Raw genomic sequence first — 19,748 nt, 5'->3', positions numbered from 1 at the left:
AAGCCTAGGGAACTTTTCCTCTACAATCTTGCGGTCATTCATAAGGACCGCTAACCTTTCTTTGCTGTCGGTCCCTTTTTGTGATAAGCAGGACCTTTGTGATGTCCACGATTTAATCACCACTTAGTCAAGTACATCTTTGTAGTCATCACACAGAGAAGGACAAATATTTACGCCCTGAAGCTGAACGAGAACAGACATAGGGCTGCATTCTATTTTCCTTTACGGACCCATCGCATCAATATCGTCACTTGATCATCTCAAGAATACTTTCACAGGCGTACCCTTACTTTCGTGGTCTAACTTCAATATTCCAGGTCTTATTAATGGATAAAGATTTTTAACTCCGGCCCGACCATATACACTTTTGAACTAGCAAGAAGATACTGACCATTCTAGGCTTCGTACAGAATGGTGCCACATTGATAATAAGCCCTGATGAAGTTCTCTGAATGAGAATGAAACGCGTTGGCTGGAAAGCAAAGCGTCTTTTGAATATTGAATATGAAATAAAGAAACTTAATTAAAATCACTTTGGGACCTTTAGACTTTATTTTGCCGCGTACGCCCACCCAATTGCAATGTGGGTATCCACCAGAACGCATCATTAGGCAGAAAGGAGATGGTGCACTGCATATAGGGAAGAGGATAAAAAGGCTCTTAAGAATACCTTACGTAAATACAAGCTAGGAAGCACAAATGCCAAAGCAGAGTTTTCTGCCAATGTTATTCTGGCTGCTCCGAACAGCATCTAGAAGGTGTTTGATATTATGAGAGAACGGTCCAATCCGGTCAGCTCAAGTCAAGCTATGGTGCCCTCGCAAGCTCTCTGTGATGGCTTTGCAGTATTTTTCAAGGAAAAGATCAATAAAATTATAGAAGGTTTCAGCTCCACGAATTTGAGAAAGTCAACCTTGGAAGCTCCGACAGATAGCTTCAATTTTTTGCCGGCACCAGGCCATATGTCTGGGTCAGGCCCATGTAAATTCGATCATTTTGAACATCTCTCTGAGGAGTATTTTTGTGCTTCGCTGTGTTCATCTTTAGACCCCTTGCCACATAAAATCTGGAAAGAACCGGCAGAAGAACTATTTCCTCATCTCTGCTAAATCTGCAGTCAGTCCTTGCAATCAGGCATAGTACCTTCTGTCTGGAACAAAGTTATTGTAACCTCTATTCTGAAAAAGTCTCCTCTAAATTCGGCCTATCTGAGTATTTACAGACCAATATCCCTTCTGCCTTATCCTGTTAAAATTTTAGAACGTTATGTGAGCAAGTCCATTTTGCTCTGAGTTGTGTGACAGGGCTCAACTGTCAGCCCGATTCCGTTTAATATCTATATGGCCCCATGATCACAACTATTAAATCTCATAAGGTCAATGTGGTCAGTTATGCCGATGACCCCCAACTTACTGTATCTCTGGCAAGTAACCAGCAGCTCTCAACCTTTCATGATTGTATGAAGGACATTATCAAGTGGCTTAAATTAATTCCTTGAAGTTTTACAGGGAGAAGATTGAGTTCTTATGCTGTTCAGCTAATTAAGCTCTAGTCGTACTCCCGCCAATTTTTGGCCAGTGCCATCTGACTGGACTAATGTCCCCGATGATTCAGTCCAGAATCTGGGAGCTATCTTTGATAATAAACTTAGCATAGAGAGACGCATGACTAAAACAGCAGGTACGCTTCAGGGAGCCCTGAGGAGGATACTGCCTGTGCCACCTTCAACTAGAGACTTGATAGTTCATAGTGTTATCCTCATTAGCTTGGTTTACTGTAATGCTCTTCTGTTGGGTGCACCTGAATATTTATTACACGGTCTGTCAAGAGTTCAGATCATGGAGCCCAAACTTGCCTTGAACAGACCTAGAAGAGTTTCTGCCTCCTTAGCACTGAATGATCTCTGCTGGCTGCCGCTGAAATAAAGAATTCTGTTTAGTTCGCTTTGTACTGTTTTCAAAGCTTTTCAGGACTGGGCCCGGTTCCCTTACAAAAGAGGCTAAGAAGATACACCCCCGGTAAATCTCTTTGCTCATCTTCAGCCAAACTAGTGTGCATCACTAAGTTTAGGAAATCCAGTCAAAGTGGCCAGACCTTCACAGAAGGCTAAGTTTTGGAATCAACTTCCCGGAGGTCTTCAACTGCTCTATTGCAGTTTAGGAAGGCCCTAAAGAACTGGCTTTTCCGAAGTAACTTGAGATTTGGTCTCAACACTGATTATTTGTTCTGTTAACTTCCATGTTCTGAGGCGATTTCAAACTTCTAGCTTTCATGTCTCTCCATTTTAGTAGCTAGCACCTGGATACCAGTCTCTGACAGAGCGCTCTTTAAACCCTATACATAAATACATAAATAAAAAATTACAAAGACTTTACTGCTAAAAATGGGAAGATGGTTACTGTGTGCAGATTGGGATTGGAGGTGAGAGATGAGCAGTCCTCTACTGAAAGTTACAATGTGATGATGAAAAGCTATTAATACAAGTCAATGCAGAGCTCAGTACACACCAAATATGGGCTGCACTGTGATCACTAATGATACAAGGAGTTAAATGTGCTCAAGGAGTTTAGGTTTTGTTACTTTGTTCTTCGTCTACTTAAACTAGCACAAGTGAATTAAAGGGAGAAGTTAGTGCACGTTATCTCTTATAAATTGAGCAAATGCTGTGCAGTGAGATTATATCTTATTCCATGATGGTGCCTGCAGGGACATCAAACCAGGCCCTGGTTGACACTGGTTTAAGAACATGTGCAAATTCAGCTCAATCTTCAAATGGGCTTTGGAAAAGACACATTGTCCATGAAAATCTTCTCACAACACAGACACCATGCACTCCATCATGTTTACATTCCACCAGAGTCAAAAGGTAGGTTGAAGTGGTATCTATGAGCGTCACTGGAAAAAACTTGCTTTGAAATTCCAGACAGTAGCTCAAATTAACAGCATGCACTATACAGTTTCACTAACACCAGTTTCTGCCTTAGTCTTGTTTACTATCCATTCAGCCTGTATCACTACAACTCTCCTACTGTTGCTTGCACTTCTGGTCATAAAGTGTGCACACATTTACAGACTCCACTCAAACGCTAGATAGAATTTGACAATACTGGCCACCAGCAAGGCAGTGCTTGGACTTACCAGAGAGAACACTGGTGTCGTTGAGTTCTGGAGGAGCTTCAACAACGGGCAGCTCGACTTTTTCTTCCTCTGGTCCCCATCGGCTCTTTCTTTTCCTCTTTGCTGAAGGTGGCTTCGGAGAGTCTGAGGAACTGGAGGAAGGTTCAGCCTGAGAGGTCTCTTGAGGGTTTTCCCAGTTCTGCTTGGTTGATGCAAGGGTTAAGAGTGCCTGGTCCAATTCCTTACGACCTTTTCGATACTCCTCCAGCTTTCGCTTGTAGTGTTTGTAAATTTTGCTGGTTGGATCATACAGAAAGCTAAAAAAGACAAGAATGAAGGCTTGTAACTGAAGGTGGCTGTATGTGCACAGTAATGAACTCACTCCTAACCACAGAGGAGCCTTCAAGTGCCACCTTCGTCCAGGCAGAACATTCTGTAACAAATATCAAAAGAGTACACTGCAAAATGCTGCACTCAGCCTGTCACCTTCATTCACACACTACACACACAGGAAGTAACTACCTAGATTAACTGCAGCTGCCAGGAAATAATGTATGTAACTAAAGTAATCTTACACATTGAGCCACATGCAACAAGTTGGTCAGTTCAAAGCTTGCAGCGATTCAAGAATGCTCACAAAGTCCTTCAGATGTTATACATTTGGTAGGAAAAATGTTTTTTTATATTCTCATAGCATTTGGCAAATTCCTTTTGTGTAAAATTTTCTGTCTAGTTTCATTATTGTTAAGCTTCCAGTCAGCATTTTTTGTTACGGGGCAAGGGTTGGACGTGCAGATCTAACTGAAAGTTTTATTACAACAATAAACCAATTGCCAGAGGATATCAGAGACAGGGAGGGTTTTTACATGGGGCTGTCCCTACAAGTGTGGCATGGGCTGAAGTCAGATTTCTGCTGCATTTCAGAGATTGGAGACAACATATAGACAGCCTCCGCCTACGATTTGAGCTTTGGTACCTGTCTGCCCACCGAAAAGGAGGGGAGACAGGAAGGGGGGCCTGCTCCTAATAGCAGGAGAGGCTGGGGGTTGTGTTAGAAAGCCGGCAAGGCCTTTGAAGCTCCCCTGCCACAGATGGCTCTTCCTGGCCTGGGGGAGGAGTGACCACCTGTGCCCATGAAAGGCTTTCTTTCTGGGCTCAGGGAGCGAAGGCTCTCACCCCAGGGGTCCAGAAACATGCCTCGTGGTGGAGGCTGGTGTTTACCAGTCAGGGAACCCACTAGAGTCCAGTCTTTTTTCGGGTGGCATCTCTGAGATGCCCTCTGAGTGACTTGTATAATAAATCCCACACCAGCATCAGTGTAGGTTTATTATGCAGAGAACTTTGCTACCAAACTTCCCAGACTTCAGTAAAGCCATTAGGGTGCTGTGGCGTTTGTAATGACAAATTCCCAGACCATATTCTCTTTATGGCTTTATTGCACTCACAATGTCTACGAATGGACTTAGACACTGTAGGGGTACAAGGCTCAAGCACCTGTACCCTCACCAGTAGTATAGTGCACCCAGCTAGAGAGGTGTCTTTACTATACCACAGGCAGTAGGTTGTAGGCATGGCACACAGGGATGTGTGCCATGTAGACATCACTTTTCTCAAGACCAAAACACACAGCCAGTAAGGGAAGTGTGTGTGTGTTAAGGTACAGGGTCTCTAAGAGTGGCACAAAAGGTGCTGCAGTCCTTAGAGGCCTTCCCTGGTCACAGTGCCCTTGGTACCCATGGTACCGTTTACAAGGGACTTACATGTGGCCAGAGCTGTGGCAATTGACGTTGCAAAGGTACAGGTTTAGGGAAAGAACATAATCCTGGGTACCTGGTTAGCAGGAACCCAGGGGACACTTAGTCAAAGAGCATCAACATCAGGCAAAAAGTGGGGGGCAACCATGCAAAAAGGGCACTTTCCTACACCCACACACCACCTCGCTGGGAAGCGTGAGGCTGGTCACCATCATTAGATTCAGTCAAGTGCTAAAGGGGTTGTTCAGACCCTGGGAGAGCAGAGGCACATGAGCGCAGGCTCACAGTAGTTCTTGCTTGTCCCCGGACCCCCACACCAAATGGAGGGTCTGAAAAGCAGCAATAAATTTAAGTGAACCTTTCCTGGAAGAGTTTATTAGTCTTCCACATCACCCAAGAGGAATTCTGGCACACTCCTCTTTACAAAACTACTTCAGGCCAATGATGTTCAAGGGCATTAGTTTATGCATAGCTCCCAATAGATCTTGCCAGAGCATCTCAAAGAGGTTGAGGTCTGGACTTTGACAAGGCTGGTGCAAATCTTGATTTTCCTTTTCAACCATTCGTGTGTGGATTAACTGGTGGGATTAGGTTCATCGTCCTGTTGAATAATCCATTTTAATAAGTGCTAACCATCAGAATGTCGTGCATTTCCTATCAATCCGTAGGACCTGTGCATTGTTTGGACAACATAAACTAAGGGTTGGTGCCTAAACTGGTTCCGGACACCCCTCAGGATATCTTATCTTATCTTATAGACCAGCTAGCTCACATTGCCACTCTATGCCCCCCAACCTACCAGGAAGCGAGCAGTTTCTGGCAACTCCGGAACATGACAATCCTGATTACTCAGGAATCATGCAAACAGTACTCAGTCACTCTTGCTCACTTATTCTCAGAGAAATATACAGAGAATACACAGTGGGATGTTTTCAATAATATTTATTGAACCAATGTTATTCTTGAATAAAATACGTGGGCTCCAATGATTAGTAGACAGAAACAGATAAACGTGATTATAAGCACCAAGAGAGTGAACAGTAGATACAATTCTACCATGGTGCTGGACCAATGAATATATGCAGGCATATATGCAGTATGGTAATCGAACATAATCCTACGATGAGGACCTTACACTAAGTGTACCTAGAGTGTGTATGGGTGCAGAGCCAAGAATCCCCCCCAAGGGACGATCCAACCCTATTGCCTGATCGGAGAGAGTGGAGGACCCCGTCTTGCTCTCGAGTTGTACACCCAACAAGGAACGTCAGCCTGGTGCATAGTGGATTCTCAGCATGCACGGACCTACGGTGTCAGCATAAGTGCCTCCTCTACCAATCTATCTAGATGCCTATTTATAATAAAACTCGATGTGCGCTCAAGATTTGTGATGTTATGGATATGCAGATATTGCTGTCGCCCCATGGATGAAGAAAGGACGACTTGTGTACTTGGTGCATAGAGAGGCCTAGTACGTGATGTTCAAGGCCTCGTGATAATGTTGTGCAAAGCTGGATGTGTAAACAAAGTAGTTTAAAAAAAAACGAATCCAACATTGTCGCACATGCAAATGTGTGCTAAAGTTCACTGTTGACATGTTATTTTCTAGGACAAAGTAAGAAATAAGCTTCTTCGCTACATGGAACTAAGTCGGGAATAGTACAAGAAGGAAGTTGTCACATTTTCCTCAAGAATTCATAGTGGACTCTATAACCCTGAGGCATTCAAGTCCTACAGCTGCAAAACAAGCACACATCACTGTTACACCACCATGCTTGTTAGTTAGCATGAGGCTCGAGGTGCTACACAGTGTATGGTTGTCACAAATATATTGCTGTGTTTTACAGCTGAGCAAATATGATCTTATTTCTCCAGGGGACATTGTTCCAGAAGTCTTGCTGCTATTCAAGTGTTTTCGAACCTTGGCATTGCAACAATATTATTTATGGGGAGGAGGGTTTTCTCTGCAAAAGATTCATGAACTCTAATGAATACCGTATTAACTGAGAACTGCATTTCCCTTGATGTAGCGCTGGAATCATTTGCAATTCCAGGAGCAACTTATGGTCTGAAGGCAGGATGGATTTACTGGGACGCCCACTTTGGGTTGATTGGCAACCATCTTGACCCACCTCCATTTGAGTATGTTCCTCCCTGTGGAACCTGTGACTTCATATTGTTTGGAAACGGCCTAATACCTTGCAGACTAATGACCAGCAACAATATTTTTCTGGGACCACCTTCCATGTCATGACATAGGCATGATGGGTTACCAAAACCCTAAATGCTGAAGACCAAACTGAACAAGCATTTGCAATGCAATAGGCCTCGCAGCATTAAAGTTTGAGTTATTGGCATTGTGTATGACAATGCGTTGCATAAATTTTTTTGTAAACTTTGAATTGGTGAGCAGTTTGAGTGTGTGCAAGAGTATGCTGTTGCTCACAGCTGTTATTATTCACACAGCTCTAATGATGCATCATTACACCCTCCTTCGGGGTCGTAGCAGGGGTTAAAAACGTGACATAAACGGCGGGATTGTACAGGAGTAAACAAGATCACCGTGCCCTCTGCGAATTTTGCAAGGGGTTACATTAGTTCAATACATTTTGAAACGTGTTGGTGAAGTTCCACAGAACAGTGCTAGGGTGCAAGTTAAGCACATCACCTTCAACTGCAGGAATGTAAACAGACGGCCATGCGGCTGCTGCGCAGCTTATACTGCCGCTTCTGTAGCCTACATATCCTGTGCATGGGTTGAGGATTAGTTGGTGCAAGATCACGGGGCAACCGTGAGAGGTGGGGGAGTTAAAGCGCTAACCGGTCTGCACTGAAACATGCGTTCCATCTAAGCACATACTGAAGTGCTTTACGTGTGCTATACATGTGACATGCCATGATAATAATTGTGAACCAATTAAATGTTAATGATGACATCTGCTAATAACCATATGTACAAGGGTATTAGTGCAATTGTGAAATGAATGGTGTTAGCACGGCACATGCTAACTAATCGTCTTGTAAGAGGCCCATTAAATGAGATATTTCATTTCACTCGTGTGATCATTTAACCCCTGGTGCTCAGAATCCCCCTGGCCCGAATTCGACGTGCGCTCTTCCGCAAAGAGGAATACGCTGGTTACAAGGCGTTGAGGGACAGGCATAGCATCCCCGGAAACTCCCTGTGTCCGTCTCCGCACTCAGTAACGGTAATAAACAGCACTGTGCACTCTGGGCATCTGCATACATCACATGCATGTTCGTGAGTATGTGGTGTTTGTGTGCACACAGATTTCTTTTAAATAAATACAGTGGCGGCAAACGGTTGCCAGAATCAAGGCTGCGCACACAGTATGTGCAATAGTGTCGGTAAATACTGCTGATTAAGTCTCTGGGTGCCCGCATCGAGCAGAGGAAGTTACGACGACGTGACATCGTTCTGTGTATGTTATGTACAGATATGCGCGGGGGCATCCCGGACTCCCTGCTCGCCGCAACCCCCAGGTATGTGCACGCCCCCCCTTCCCGGGAGAGGAGGCGTGGGGGTAGTGAGAGTAGGGGACAGTCAAGAGTTTCACTCAGACCACTCGGCCGAAGCAGTAACCTCACTCTCCTAGTAAACATTCCCACCCCTAATCGCTCTCACGGGGGGTGTGGGGCCGAGGGGGGTTGAAGAGATCCAGGAGAAAAGCCATGATCCAATTAAACAAGAAACGGTGCAATCGAGACGCCTCTCCGTATGGTAGAAGGCGCTATTTAGAAAAAATATTGGAACAAAAGGCCTCACTTGCTGTTGTAATTAAAATTGACAAACGACTGTGCACCAAAAGTAAACGAACATGCACAGCCAGCAAGTAGAGCGCACATAAACAATTCAGTGTGTACAGCCGAATTTCACAGACAATCAAGATACAATGAGATGTCTGAACAGACAAGTTGCTTTAAACCATTGGCCTACGTGTTTTTCATTACGTGGCACACATATTCCTTGATTTAATATGCCCCCTGCTCCCCAATGCCATGGAATACAGAATTTCTTAAGCACAACAAAGTGATAGGCGGAGTCCCAGCTGGTCGATGGGATCACTGGGGGTCCTCCCTCCGGCCGTGCGCGGTGCAGGCTGGGATCGCGGGGGCGGCTGCGGGCCCCGGCTGACGGAGCCCTGGGAGATAGTAGGTGGAAAAGACTGCGGAGGACCCGGCGGCAACCCGCAAGGAGCGGCTCACAGCGGGGAGGGGGGCACCCGGCACCAGCGAGCGACCCCCCCCCCCCCCCGGGATGGGAGACAGCCGGGGTGAGCTGCGGCAGCGCGCGGGGCACTGTGGGAGCTGGGGGGAGCTATGTGACCCCCTCAGGGGAAGGGGGGAATGCCTGTATGTGTGCGTGTGTGTGTGCGACGGTGGAGGGGTGGGGGGGGGAGACATCTCCCTGTGCGTGTATGTGAGCTTGTGTATGTGTGTGGTGCTGTGTGCGCATGCGTGCAGGGGGAGGTGTGCCTGTGTATGTATGCTTCCCAGGAGACAGCCACGGCGAGCGCGTTCGCGCGCGCGTGGCCTGCGCCGATCGCCTTTTGCGAGATGCGCGCGCCAGGTGCTGTCTCCTGGGAAGCAGAGTCAGCAACAAAAGATCTCTGGCGAGACACAGCGCTTACGCGCTGTTTTCGCTACGAGACCTAAAAAGTGTCTGATTTCATATACATATGGTAGTACTTTGTAATGATAAAGTTATCATATGCACAACATCACTTAGACTTTGAATTGGACTCTCCTCCCACGACGGAGGATCGTAGTCTCATGATGGTGTGATCATCTCACACTAATCACAAATCAACTAAGTGACAAGGACAAGAGACATATAAGTTGATAGCTTACCTAGGCCTTTCACACTGGATACATTTATCTTTGGCCATGGTGATTTGCCACTCGTATAACACAAATGACTACACTGGACTACTTAGGAAACTAATCAGCAGCTGTACCTAATCCAGAAAAGAGTAGCCAGAAAAGTCTTTAAAACAAGTCCTAAACAGGTAGGCCTACATTACTCCATCTCTCAAAGTCTTCACTACTTACCAGTGGAAATAAGAACACTGCCCGAAACCCATTGCAATGCACATTGATCAAATCAAGGCACATGTACAAACATCATACAATCCAATTTCGGGTCATAAAATCAAAGGAGGAACTTAAATCAGCAATGACTCCACGTCCGATAATCCCCCTAATCAAAAAATGTGCTTTAGTCGGAGCCGCTTCTCAGAGGATATTCTCAGGATATGGAACACATTCCCAAAAAGTATAAGGGCCATCAACCATCATCGAGAACTCCAAAAAGAAATAAAGACATGGCTTTCCATGAACGCTGTATCCACACGACTCATAGCACAACCGCTGATCGGTATGTAAATGCAGACACTCCTCTGCTTAAATACAGAAGTGCTAGTCAGACAGGTATGCTCCGGTGCCAAGTCTGGACAACGCCCTCCAGGTCTCAAAGGGCAGCTCTAGAAAGTGTTATGGGGCCTCATCAAAGAGGTAGAATTGCTGAAGAAACGCTATAATAGAATAGTGCAGAGTCACAGAGGTGGACAATGAAACAAAAGTGTGAGAAGCTCTGGCCCCTCCAACAAACACTTAACCATCTATTACCTTAGTGCTGGGTTGTTCAGGTTCTTCTTCTTAGCGATGGCCTCAGCACCCGGGCCTTCTTCGGATATGAGCTTGGCCAGCTTCTCCGCAACGATCATGGCCACATCATCCTCTACGATTGAAACTAAGCAGGCAGTCAGTACGGGGCTCAACTCAAACACCATACAGTCACAAACCTACATCTATGAGGCCCAAGAATGAAGCAAGGAATTTAATCCCAAGGTCCTGCAAATCCATGAACAAGCAAAGCAATCATCAAAAAAACATACATTTACTGACTACTACATACTTATATTACTACATACATTTACTGACTACAGGTCTGGCTACGTTAAGTAAATATTTCATAATTGGATGAAAATGTTTAAGTGCAACCAAATCTACCTTGCTGTTTGGTGCGCCCTTGTGACAGAAATGTTTTAGCACTAGACCCCTTTTAGGATAAGCATTGGCATAGCCAAGAGGTCTCGCTTTTGGGACCTTATAAGTATTTAGTTATGCAGCATAATATCCTTGGTGCAACAACATCAATTGTTGCATGGCGAGACCTATTGGCTATGCCAATTCTTGTTTCACTATTGGAACAACTGCCATGTTGTAATTTCCTGTGTAAAAGACCCGTCTACAAAAATTAAAAACAACTGTTACACGGCAAAAAAATAATTAACTGCTCGAATACAGCATTTTAATCCAATTCAAGTGGACCAAATACTGCAATGTCGGAGTACAACAAACACAATGAGGGGAAAATCTCTGTAGTTCCGGATACATTCAGATATTATAGCCTGCTTTGGACCACGCAAGATAAACTGCATTTTGGCCATCCAGACATAAGGAAGAGGAGAGAAGAAGGGACAAGGAGTTAGTAAATGCATACTCAACCATGGCCTTTTTGCAGTCTAGCATTTATAAAGAAAATTAAAATGAATACTGCCATTAGTCAAAGGAAAATCAAAGACTGGCAGACCATGTCACGCTTGTTTTGGGGAATTCAAAAGTCATGTTCATCATATCCAGGCCAATGGAATCATGAGATTAAGCAGACATAAGGTTTTCTCCATTTGCCACATAATCTAACATCTGCTGCATAATTTGCAGATTACTCTAAAATTGTTTCTGGGTATAAAGGATCAAAGGTTATCAAACAAGAAAGTTCCACACTTGATTCCAGGGAGTGGTAGGCCCTTTGCTGGGGTTAACAGGTCCCCCTTCTGTTGCAAAGTCCTCTAGTCATGTGCTAAAGTGGTAATAAGGAGGACCAACTGTGCCCAGACAGTATGCAATGGAGTTACTATGACAAAATAAGAAAAGAACACTGTTACTAAAATAAATGGAAATGCTGCAGAAGTGCCTACTACCGGTAAGTTGCAGTATCGCACTGAGGAGCAAGCCTGTAGCAAAGAGCTCGCTATTGTGCTCATCTCCGAGACTAGTAAAGTGACAAGCACAATTAAGCATAGCTCAAATGGGAGGTATTGGCTTTGCAGAGGCAATAGATTATGGCAGCTATTGTCTGGAAAGTTGGTCAGGAGACAGCTGTTTCAAACAATCTCTTTCTTGCTGATTTTGCATTAGATACCAGCAGCGCCAGGAGACCCGATGTGAGAAAGAGCACTTTAGATAAACTATGTTAACGCAAAGTAACAATCCAAATGGCTATACTATGCAGACAAAAGCTTTAGTGCATAAATTGTAAAAAAAAACAAGAGAAGCCCGGCTTCAAAAGTGGTGCGCACGCGAGCAAAAGTGAAAGTGAAAGCAGCGCGTTTGCACATCGGCGGGGGAGAGGCGAAGGAGCGCTGAGAAAGCAATCAAGTGCGAAGAATTCCGGATGGCCTGATCGGGCTTGAGAGCTGGCGATTGCGAGCGTGCACGCATGCGTGAACGCAAGCGATAGGCCAACCATGGGAGCACTTTGAAAAGCCACTATATAAGAATATATATAATAAATCTTTATTCGGCTTGTTCACAATGGAAAAACCATAAAAGTACACAAAATGTCAAAACACAGTAAAAGTGAACATATTAAATAAGATACCGATAAAATTCATTTCACAATAAAAAAGGAAGGGATAATCAAGTTATGTGCAAAGTACCGCTTATAATCAGACTGGCAAGATTTTTAAAGATTCTTTCTGTGTTTCATTATGCATTTTAGGAAACTACTAATAAAATAACAGACATTCGGTGTTTCCAACATTTGCAATCTCAAAAGGGCAGGTCTGCACTGTCTCAGTCCCCATGATTTCAGTATCGGTAAAAGCCAGATCTTTCTATGGGCTTGATGGTATTTACAAAGCAGGATCACGTGGAGGTTCGACTGCGTTGATATACCGTCACAGGGACAGGGCGGGAGTATAGCGTCCCAGCAGTTTTGTGACGGAAAGGTGACCATTCTGTAGAACATATTCAGCCTGAATCTTGTGATCAGCATCCTGTCATAGGTTGGTATTTGGAGTTCTAAATACGGGTGGATGACAGGGGCTATTTGAATCATATTTGAATGTATCACTGCCGTTTTTGTGCAGTTGGATGTCAGTCTTAACGATTCCAAGTGAGACAATGCTTGGCGTTTCAAATCTTTTTTTGGAATGTCCGTTATGATTGTCGGGTCTGAGTAGTAGGTCTCAAGGCCTAAATCAGTGAGGAAATTCTTCACATATAGAAGCCACTTTATTTTTACGGAGTTATCCATATTCATTGCGTCTGTGATAATGGCTTGGGTCAGAACGTTCTTGGTTGACTTCCAGATGCGTTGCCACAACATCAGAGGTTCAATTTTGATCAAGTCCTCTAAAAAGGGAATAGCTAGTTCTAGGTGCATTGCGTAGATTGAGGTGCTTTTAGGGGTAACTAATAGGTATCTTAAAAAGATGTTTTCCACCCTTTGAATAGAACTAACATCTGTATACCCCCAGACTCCTGCACCATATGTTGCTATGGCCTGGCATTTGGCGTTATATATCTTAAGTAGCTCTGTTGGTGGTCTCTTGCCTAGTTTCTGAGAAAAAGTAATTAGTGCTGAAATTGATCTTCTAAATGAAAGTGCCCTTGTGCTCACTGCTTGCTTCCAGGAGAGTTGATCATCTATCACAACCCCCAAGTACGGATAATGTGGAGTAGATTCAAGCTTTTGGTTGTTAAGGACTATTGGATGGGTTCGTTTCCGGTGTCTGCCAACTGTCATTACAAACGTTTTTTTTACGTTCACCTTTAGATCTAAATTGCCCATAAAGGACGTGTATCTGTTCACTGCTTTTTGTAGCTCTATAGGTGTTCGTGCTAGGATGACGGCGTCATCCGCGTAGAGCAGGGCTGGGATCAGGCGGCGGTTTATGCGTGGGAGGTCCTGGGCCCCCCCCAACATTTCCCCCTCCAAACCGTTGGTGTAGAGTGAGAAGAGGAAGGGGGCCAGGACGCATCCCTGCCTGACCCCACGGCCTACGCTAAACGGAGACGTCAGCTCGCCATTGACACCAAAGCGAACTCTGGCTGTAGCCCCAGTATAAAGTTCTTTGAGAAAGTCTAAAAGGGGTGGGTCTATTCCCAGTTCAGCTAAGACCCTCCACAGCTTCCTGTGCGACACGCAGTCGAAAGCTTGAGAAAGGTCAACAAAGACCATGTATATCTTAGTGGGGGTGGCCTGTGTATACTTCCCCATTATTAGAGTTAGATTGAGGACCTGCTCTAGGGTACCAAATCCTTCCCGGAATCCAAATTGGATATCCGAGATTATGCCCCGGTCCTCAGTCCACTGCTGGAGGCGCTCTAGAATTACTCTCCCCACTACTTTCCCGAGCGAGTCCAGCAGTGAAATGGGCCGGTAGCATTTTACATCTTGTCGGTCCCCCTTTTTAAAAATGGGAACCATTATTGATTTTGTCCAGGATGTTAGGATTCCCTCACTTGCTGCTGCTGTACATACTCGAGTTAAAATGGGGGCCCAGAGGTCTTGATTGCTTTTAAAAAGGTCCACCGGGACCCCGTCGGGTCCTGGTGCCTTGCCTGCTTTACTATTTTGCAGAGCGTCTATCAGGTCTGGAATATCAAACGGGACCAGAATGGGATAATTTACCTTGGGGAGAGGGGAAGCTGTTGGAAGGGTATTCTTAAAAATTTCCTCAAAGTGAGAAACCCAGGTATTTTCGTCGATAGCGACTTCTATTTTTGGGGTATCTTTTTCTGTGAGATATGGGGTTCTGACCGTGCGCCAGAAAAGCTCACTATTTTGTGAGACTGCGCCATGGTGGAGATCTTCCCACAGTTTCTGCTTTAGTTGGGCAGTTCTCAACTTTCTTTCCCCTATATATTGTCGCCTCAGCAACTGGATCTGAGCTGGGTCACGTGGGTTATTTTTGAGTGCGGATTTCAGGTTTGATAGAGCCGCTGTGCAATTGTGATTAAACCACTTTGGTTTTGTAGGGTGGTTAATTTTTGGTTTTGTCGTAAGCAGGTCTTTTATGGCATCTAGTATTAGATTAAAATTTCTCAAGACTTCTTTGTGGCTAGTTGAAAGGTCCAAGCATTTCATTATGTTTGCATAGGATCGTGTTATTAATTTTTCCATTATATCAGTAGGGTTAATTTTAGCCCATCTGATTGCTAGACCATTACGTTTGTTGACCTCGATCTTGTTCTGTCTTAGAGTGGTCGCCATCTCTGGTTTATGGGAGGGGTTGGTCGGCATGGATATTGTTAATATTAGGGCTGCGTGATCGCTAAAAGGAGTGACAATGACTTCGAAATCTTTAAATTTCGACATTAGCGCTTGAGAAATAAATATAAAATCTACTGTTGTCTTGTGTCCTCTACCCACATAAGTTGGTATGAAATCGTTTGGGTCTGCTCTTTGGCTATTGGCAATCTGGAGATCCAGATCTGATAGGGCGGTATTAATTATATTTCCTAGTTTCGAATGTTCGAGGTGGGCTAATGGAGCGTTAAATTCATCTACAATCCCACAACATATTAGGTTAGGAGCTGTGCAGGGATGGAGGTTGAAGTCGCCTCCCCAGATTAGTTGAGTTGTTTTGTCTGGAGGGCTCTGATAAAGTGTTTGTTTTAGTTTATTATTTATAGTGGTGAGGAGAGTTATAAAGTTTTCTTCCGATAAGTTATTGTATATGTTAATCAGTATGATGGTGTCTTTGTTTGGAAAGGTGAGTGATAGGATTTGATGATTATCATCCTGTGAAAGTGTGACAACTTTTTTGAGAGATAGTGAATTTGAGATATAAGTTGTTAATCCGCCTTTTGGTCTGCCCATTGTACTGGGTAGAGCTGGAACATTATAGGTTTTATAGCCTTGTAGATGGAGTTCTTCTACGGACCATGTCTCCTGGAGACAGATGATTTGGTACGGGGCTAAAAACTTCTGCGCGGAGCCATCCACGATTTTACATCGGAGGCCCGCGATGTTCCAGTAGGAGGCTTTAAGAAGTAAGGGGTCATCGTTCGATTCCACATCTAAGGTTGCTGTATCTTTATTATTGATAGTTGGAACTATGGTGTTGAGCTGCGAGGGGGGAGCTAGCTGGATGTCATTGGGTGAGGCTGGTGTTAGTGGTCAGTCGACCATTTCTAGGCCGCTGAATCTATTGCTTAATGGTATATTTTGCCATGGGTCCCATCGCGGTTGCTCTCTATGTGGGGGCCAATGAGTATAAGGTCTTCTTTCGTCCCACCTTCCTCCCTGGCGACGTTGTCTCACTGGGTGCCAGGATAAGTCTGGGTCGTACTGATTATAGGGGCCATTATAGGTGATGTTTGAAAAGTCATCCTGCCTGGGGAATGGGACGGACCAAGGAGGCTCTTGTTCCTGTGTATAACTGTCTAATTGCCTAAAGGGGTAAAAGAAAGGGAGGGGCTTAATCTTGATCCCTCCGTTTGGGGTAATGTCTTCCCAGGCACAGACATAATCAGCTGTTCGAGGGTCCTCGAAAGTGATTGTAATGCAGTCCCCGGGAATAGTTTTTCGAGTGTTACCCACCCATGGGACTCTGGCTACTGATCTTATTTTTCCACGCCAAGAAGATGGAATTGGGCGGTTGGTCTGGAGCCAATGCTGTACTTTGTTTTTTAGAGACCAGACCGGTTCTGGGGTAAGGTCTGTTAGTTCTGGGACTCCAGCCATGACTGCCACGTAGGGTGAGGCCTCTGGAGGGAATTCTGCTGGGCGCCTTGGGGGACCAGAATTCCCCGCGGTATTTCTCTTGGACCTGCCCGCAGGTGTTTTTGGCGGTGCAGGAGGGGGGGGTAAGGTTTTTGCAGTTGTGTTATGGGTGGTTTTCCCTGAGGTTTTATTGGCTGTGCTGCTCGGAGCCGTAGGAGTTGCGGCGGTAGTGGCAGATACCGCTGTAGCAGGCACAGCTGGGGAAATCAAAGCGGTAGTCTGCTGTAGGTTGCTAGTTGAGCTTTTGGGTGCGACGGTTTTTGATGTTTTAGTTGGGTTTGAGATGTTTTTGTTAGTGAGCGAGTTTGGGGTTGTTATCCGAAGAGTCTTTTGCTGTGCGTTAGGTAAGGGTGGGTTAGCAATTGATGTATTAGAGTTTGGTTGTTTTTTACTATTATTTTGTAGCGATCTTTGGGGACATGGTGGTAGAGATGACTGCTGATTTTTTAAGATCTTAGAGATTTGCGATTCTATGGTCGCTAGCCGATGTTCTAGGGGTTGAAGGGCATGCTTAACTACACTGGCTATACTGGAGAGTGTTAGCTCCTGGGCCTCAACCACATTCAGCTCCTCCAAGGTTTGTGTTGTAGAGTAAGGGTCCAGAACTATCAAGGGAGATGACTCCTTCTCTACATGATGATGTGACACTAAGATCTCAAGTTGTGTCGCCCTATCATCTTGGGTTTGTTGAATATTTGGTGATGTAGCCAGATTTACTGGAGTGGATGGATTTTTTGTAGGCCTTTTCTTGCTAATTGCTCCTTCCCTCTTACCCCTTTCTAATCTTTTTTCTGCCGAAGAGATTTCTACAGGAGTTGTTGGGAGTAGTTCGGGGGATTTTTCTAGGTCGAAGCTGAGCTGAGAGTCCGCTAGCTGAGATACCGACAAATCTACTGTATTTGGTAGGCTGTGTCTCTCTCTAGTCGGAATTAGCTCCGCGGTTTGGACACCTAAAGCTGGGGATCTGGCTTCTGCCAAGACGCCTAGTGAAGATCTTTTTGCAAATGCTAGATCTAAAGAGACCCTTTCCTCTATGAGTGTTATGCTTTCGTCTATTAAAGTATTTGCCTTCGCTAGGAAGTCGTCCATAGGACCGAGCAGTTTGCCTGCTGCACTAGGGGGTTTGGTTTTAGTTTTATTCCCTCGCGTGTAGACCATGGCTGTTCTTGTGTGGTGGTGGGGATAAGGTGGGCCTTAAATATATTACTATGAGGAAAAGTCTAATAAATATTATAAAATCAAGGGGGGTGGCCCAGTCCAGTCTCTACCAGCCTCTAACGGCCTAGAACGGCCCAGTCTTTGCCCGGGTCTTCGCCCCGGGCTGCGACCCGCGGCGCGACCCGCGGCGCGTCAGAGGCTATGTAAAAATAGAGGAAGGATAGGGGGGCGTGGCCGCCGGGGGAAGAGGCGCCGGCTGCAAGGAGCGGTGGTTTCTGGGCCTCGCAGTCCCCCGGTAGGCTTTTCCTGGACACAATGCAGCGCACTACGACCTGGGCGGGTCGCGCTGAGAGCGAGATGACAGACTGCCGATTGCAGTCACGCTCCCACCAGCCGACCGCCGCCTCAGGGAGTGCAAGTTCAGAAGAGGGTAAAGGAGCAGTTCCTCGGACACAAAGCAGGTCAGTGAGCGGCACCCGCGCAGCGGGTGGCGCGAAAGGTATTTGAAGGGCTTTCCAATCAGTGGGCGTGGCCGCCGGGGGAAGAGGCGCCGGCTGCAAGGAGCGGTGGTTTCTGGGCCTCGCAGTCCCCCGGTAGGCTTTTCCTGGACACAATGCAGCGCACTACGACCTGGGCGGGTCGCGCTGAGAGCGAGATGACAGACTGCCGATTGCAGTCACGCTCCCACCAGCCGACCGCCGCCTCAGGGAGTGCAAGTTCAGAAGAGGGTAAAGGAGCAGTTCCTCGGACACAAAGCAGGTCAGTGAGCGGCACCCGCGCAGCGGGTGGCGCGAAAGGTATTTGAAGGGCTTTCCAATCAGTGGGCGTGGCCGCCGGGGGAAGAGGCGCCGGCTGCAAGGAGCGGTGGTTTCTGGGCCTCGCAGTCCCCCGGTAGGCTTTTCCTGGACACAATGCAGCGCACTACGACCTGGGCGGGTCGCGCTGAGAGCGAGATGACAGACTGCCGATTGCAGTCACGCTCCCACCAGCCGACCGCCGCCTCAGGGAGTGCAAGTTCAGAAGAGGGTAAAGGAGCAGTTCCTCGGACACAAAGCAGGTCAGTGAGCGGCACCCGCGCAGCGGGTGGCGCGAAAGGTATTTGAAGGGCTTTCCAATCAGTGGGCGTGGCCGCCGGGGGAAGAGGCGCCGGCTGCAAGGAGCGGTGGTTTCTGGGCCTCGCAGTCCCCCGGTAGGCTTTTCCTGGACACAATGCAGCGCACTACGACCTGGGCGGGTCGCGCTGAGAGCGAGATGACAGACTGCCGATTGCAGTCACGCTCCCACCAGCCGACCGCCGCCTCAGGGAGTGCAAGTTCAGAAGAGGGTAAAGGAGCAGTTCCTCGGACACAAAGCAGGTCAGTGAGCGGCACCCGCGCAGCGGGTGGCGCGAAAGGTATTTGAAGGGCTTTCCAATCAGTGGGCGTGGCCGCCGGGGGAAGAGGCGCCGGCTGCAAGGAGCGGTGGTTTCTGGGCCTCGCAGTCCCCCGGTAGGCTTTTCCTGGACACAATGCAGCGCACTACGACCTGGGCGGGTCGCGCTGAGAGCGAGATGACAGACTGCCGATTGCAGTCACGCTCCCACCAGCCGACCGCCGCCTCAGGGAGTGCAAGTTCAGAAGAGGGTAAAGGAGCAGTTCCTCGGACACAAAGCAGGTCAGTGAGCGGCACCCGCGCAGCGGGTGGCGCGAAAGGTATTTGAAGGGCTTTCCAATCAGTGGGCGTGGCCGCCGGGGGAAGAGGCGCCGGCTGCAAGGAGCGGTGGTTTCTGGGCCTCGCAGTCCCCCGGTAGGCTTTTCCTGGACACAATGCAGCGCACTACGACCTGGGCGGGTCGCGCTGAGAGCGAGATGACAGACTGCCGATTGCAGTCACGCTCCCACCAGCCGACCGCCGCCTCA

At 46.6% G+C, this 19,748-nt stretch overlaps 1 protein-coding gene across 1 annotated transcript in view; it reads right to left on the bottom strand.

The window, feature by feature from the left end:
* The window catches only part of SUGP1 (SURP and G-patch domain containing 1), a 130,848-nt gene that overhangs the window by 22,708 nt on the left and 88,392 nt on the right, over window positions 1-19,748 (bottom strand). The window contains exons 7-8 of the mRNA XM_086946849.1: window positions 10,521-10,644; window positions 3,139-3,434 (exon numbers count right to left, since the gene is read on the bottom strand). Coding sequence (XP_086802975.1) covers window positions 3,139-3,434; window positions 10,521-10,644 — 420 coding nt within the window. The remainder of the gene's footprint in view (window positions 1-3,138; window positions 3,435-10,520; window positions 10,645-19,748) is intronic.

Source organism: Lissotriton vulgaris, chromosome 12 (genome assembly GCF_964263255.1).
Source record: "Lissotriton vulgaris chromosome 12, aLisVul1.2, whole genome shotgun sequence".
Classification (NCBI taxonomy): domain Eukaryota; kingdom Metazoa; phylum Chordata; class Amphibia; order Caudata; family Salamandridae; genus Lissotriton; species Lissotriton vulgaris.
Note: the sequence above shows the minus strand (reverse complement) of the source record. Positions and strands in the feature narration are given on the sequence as shown.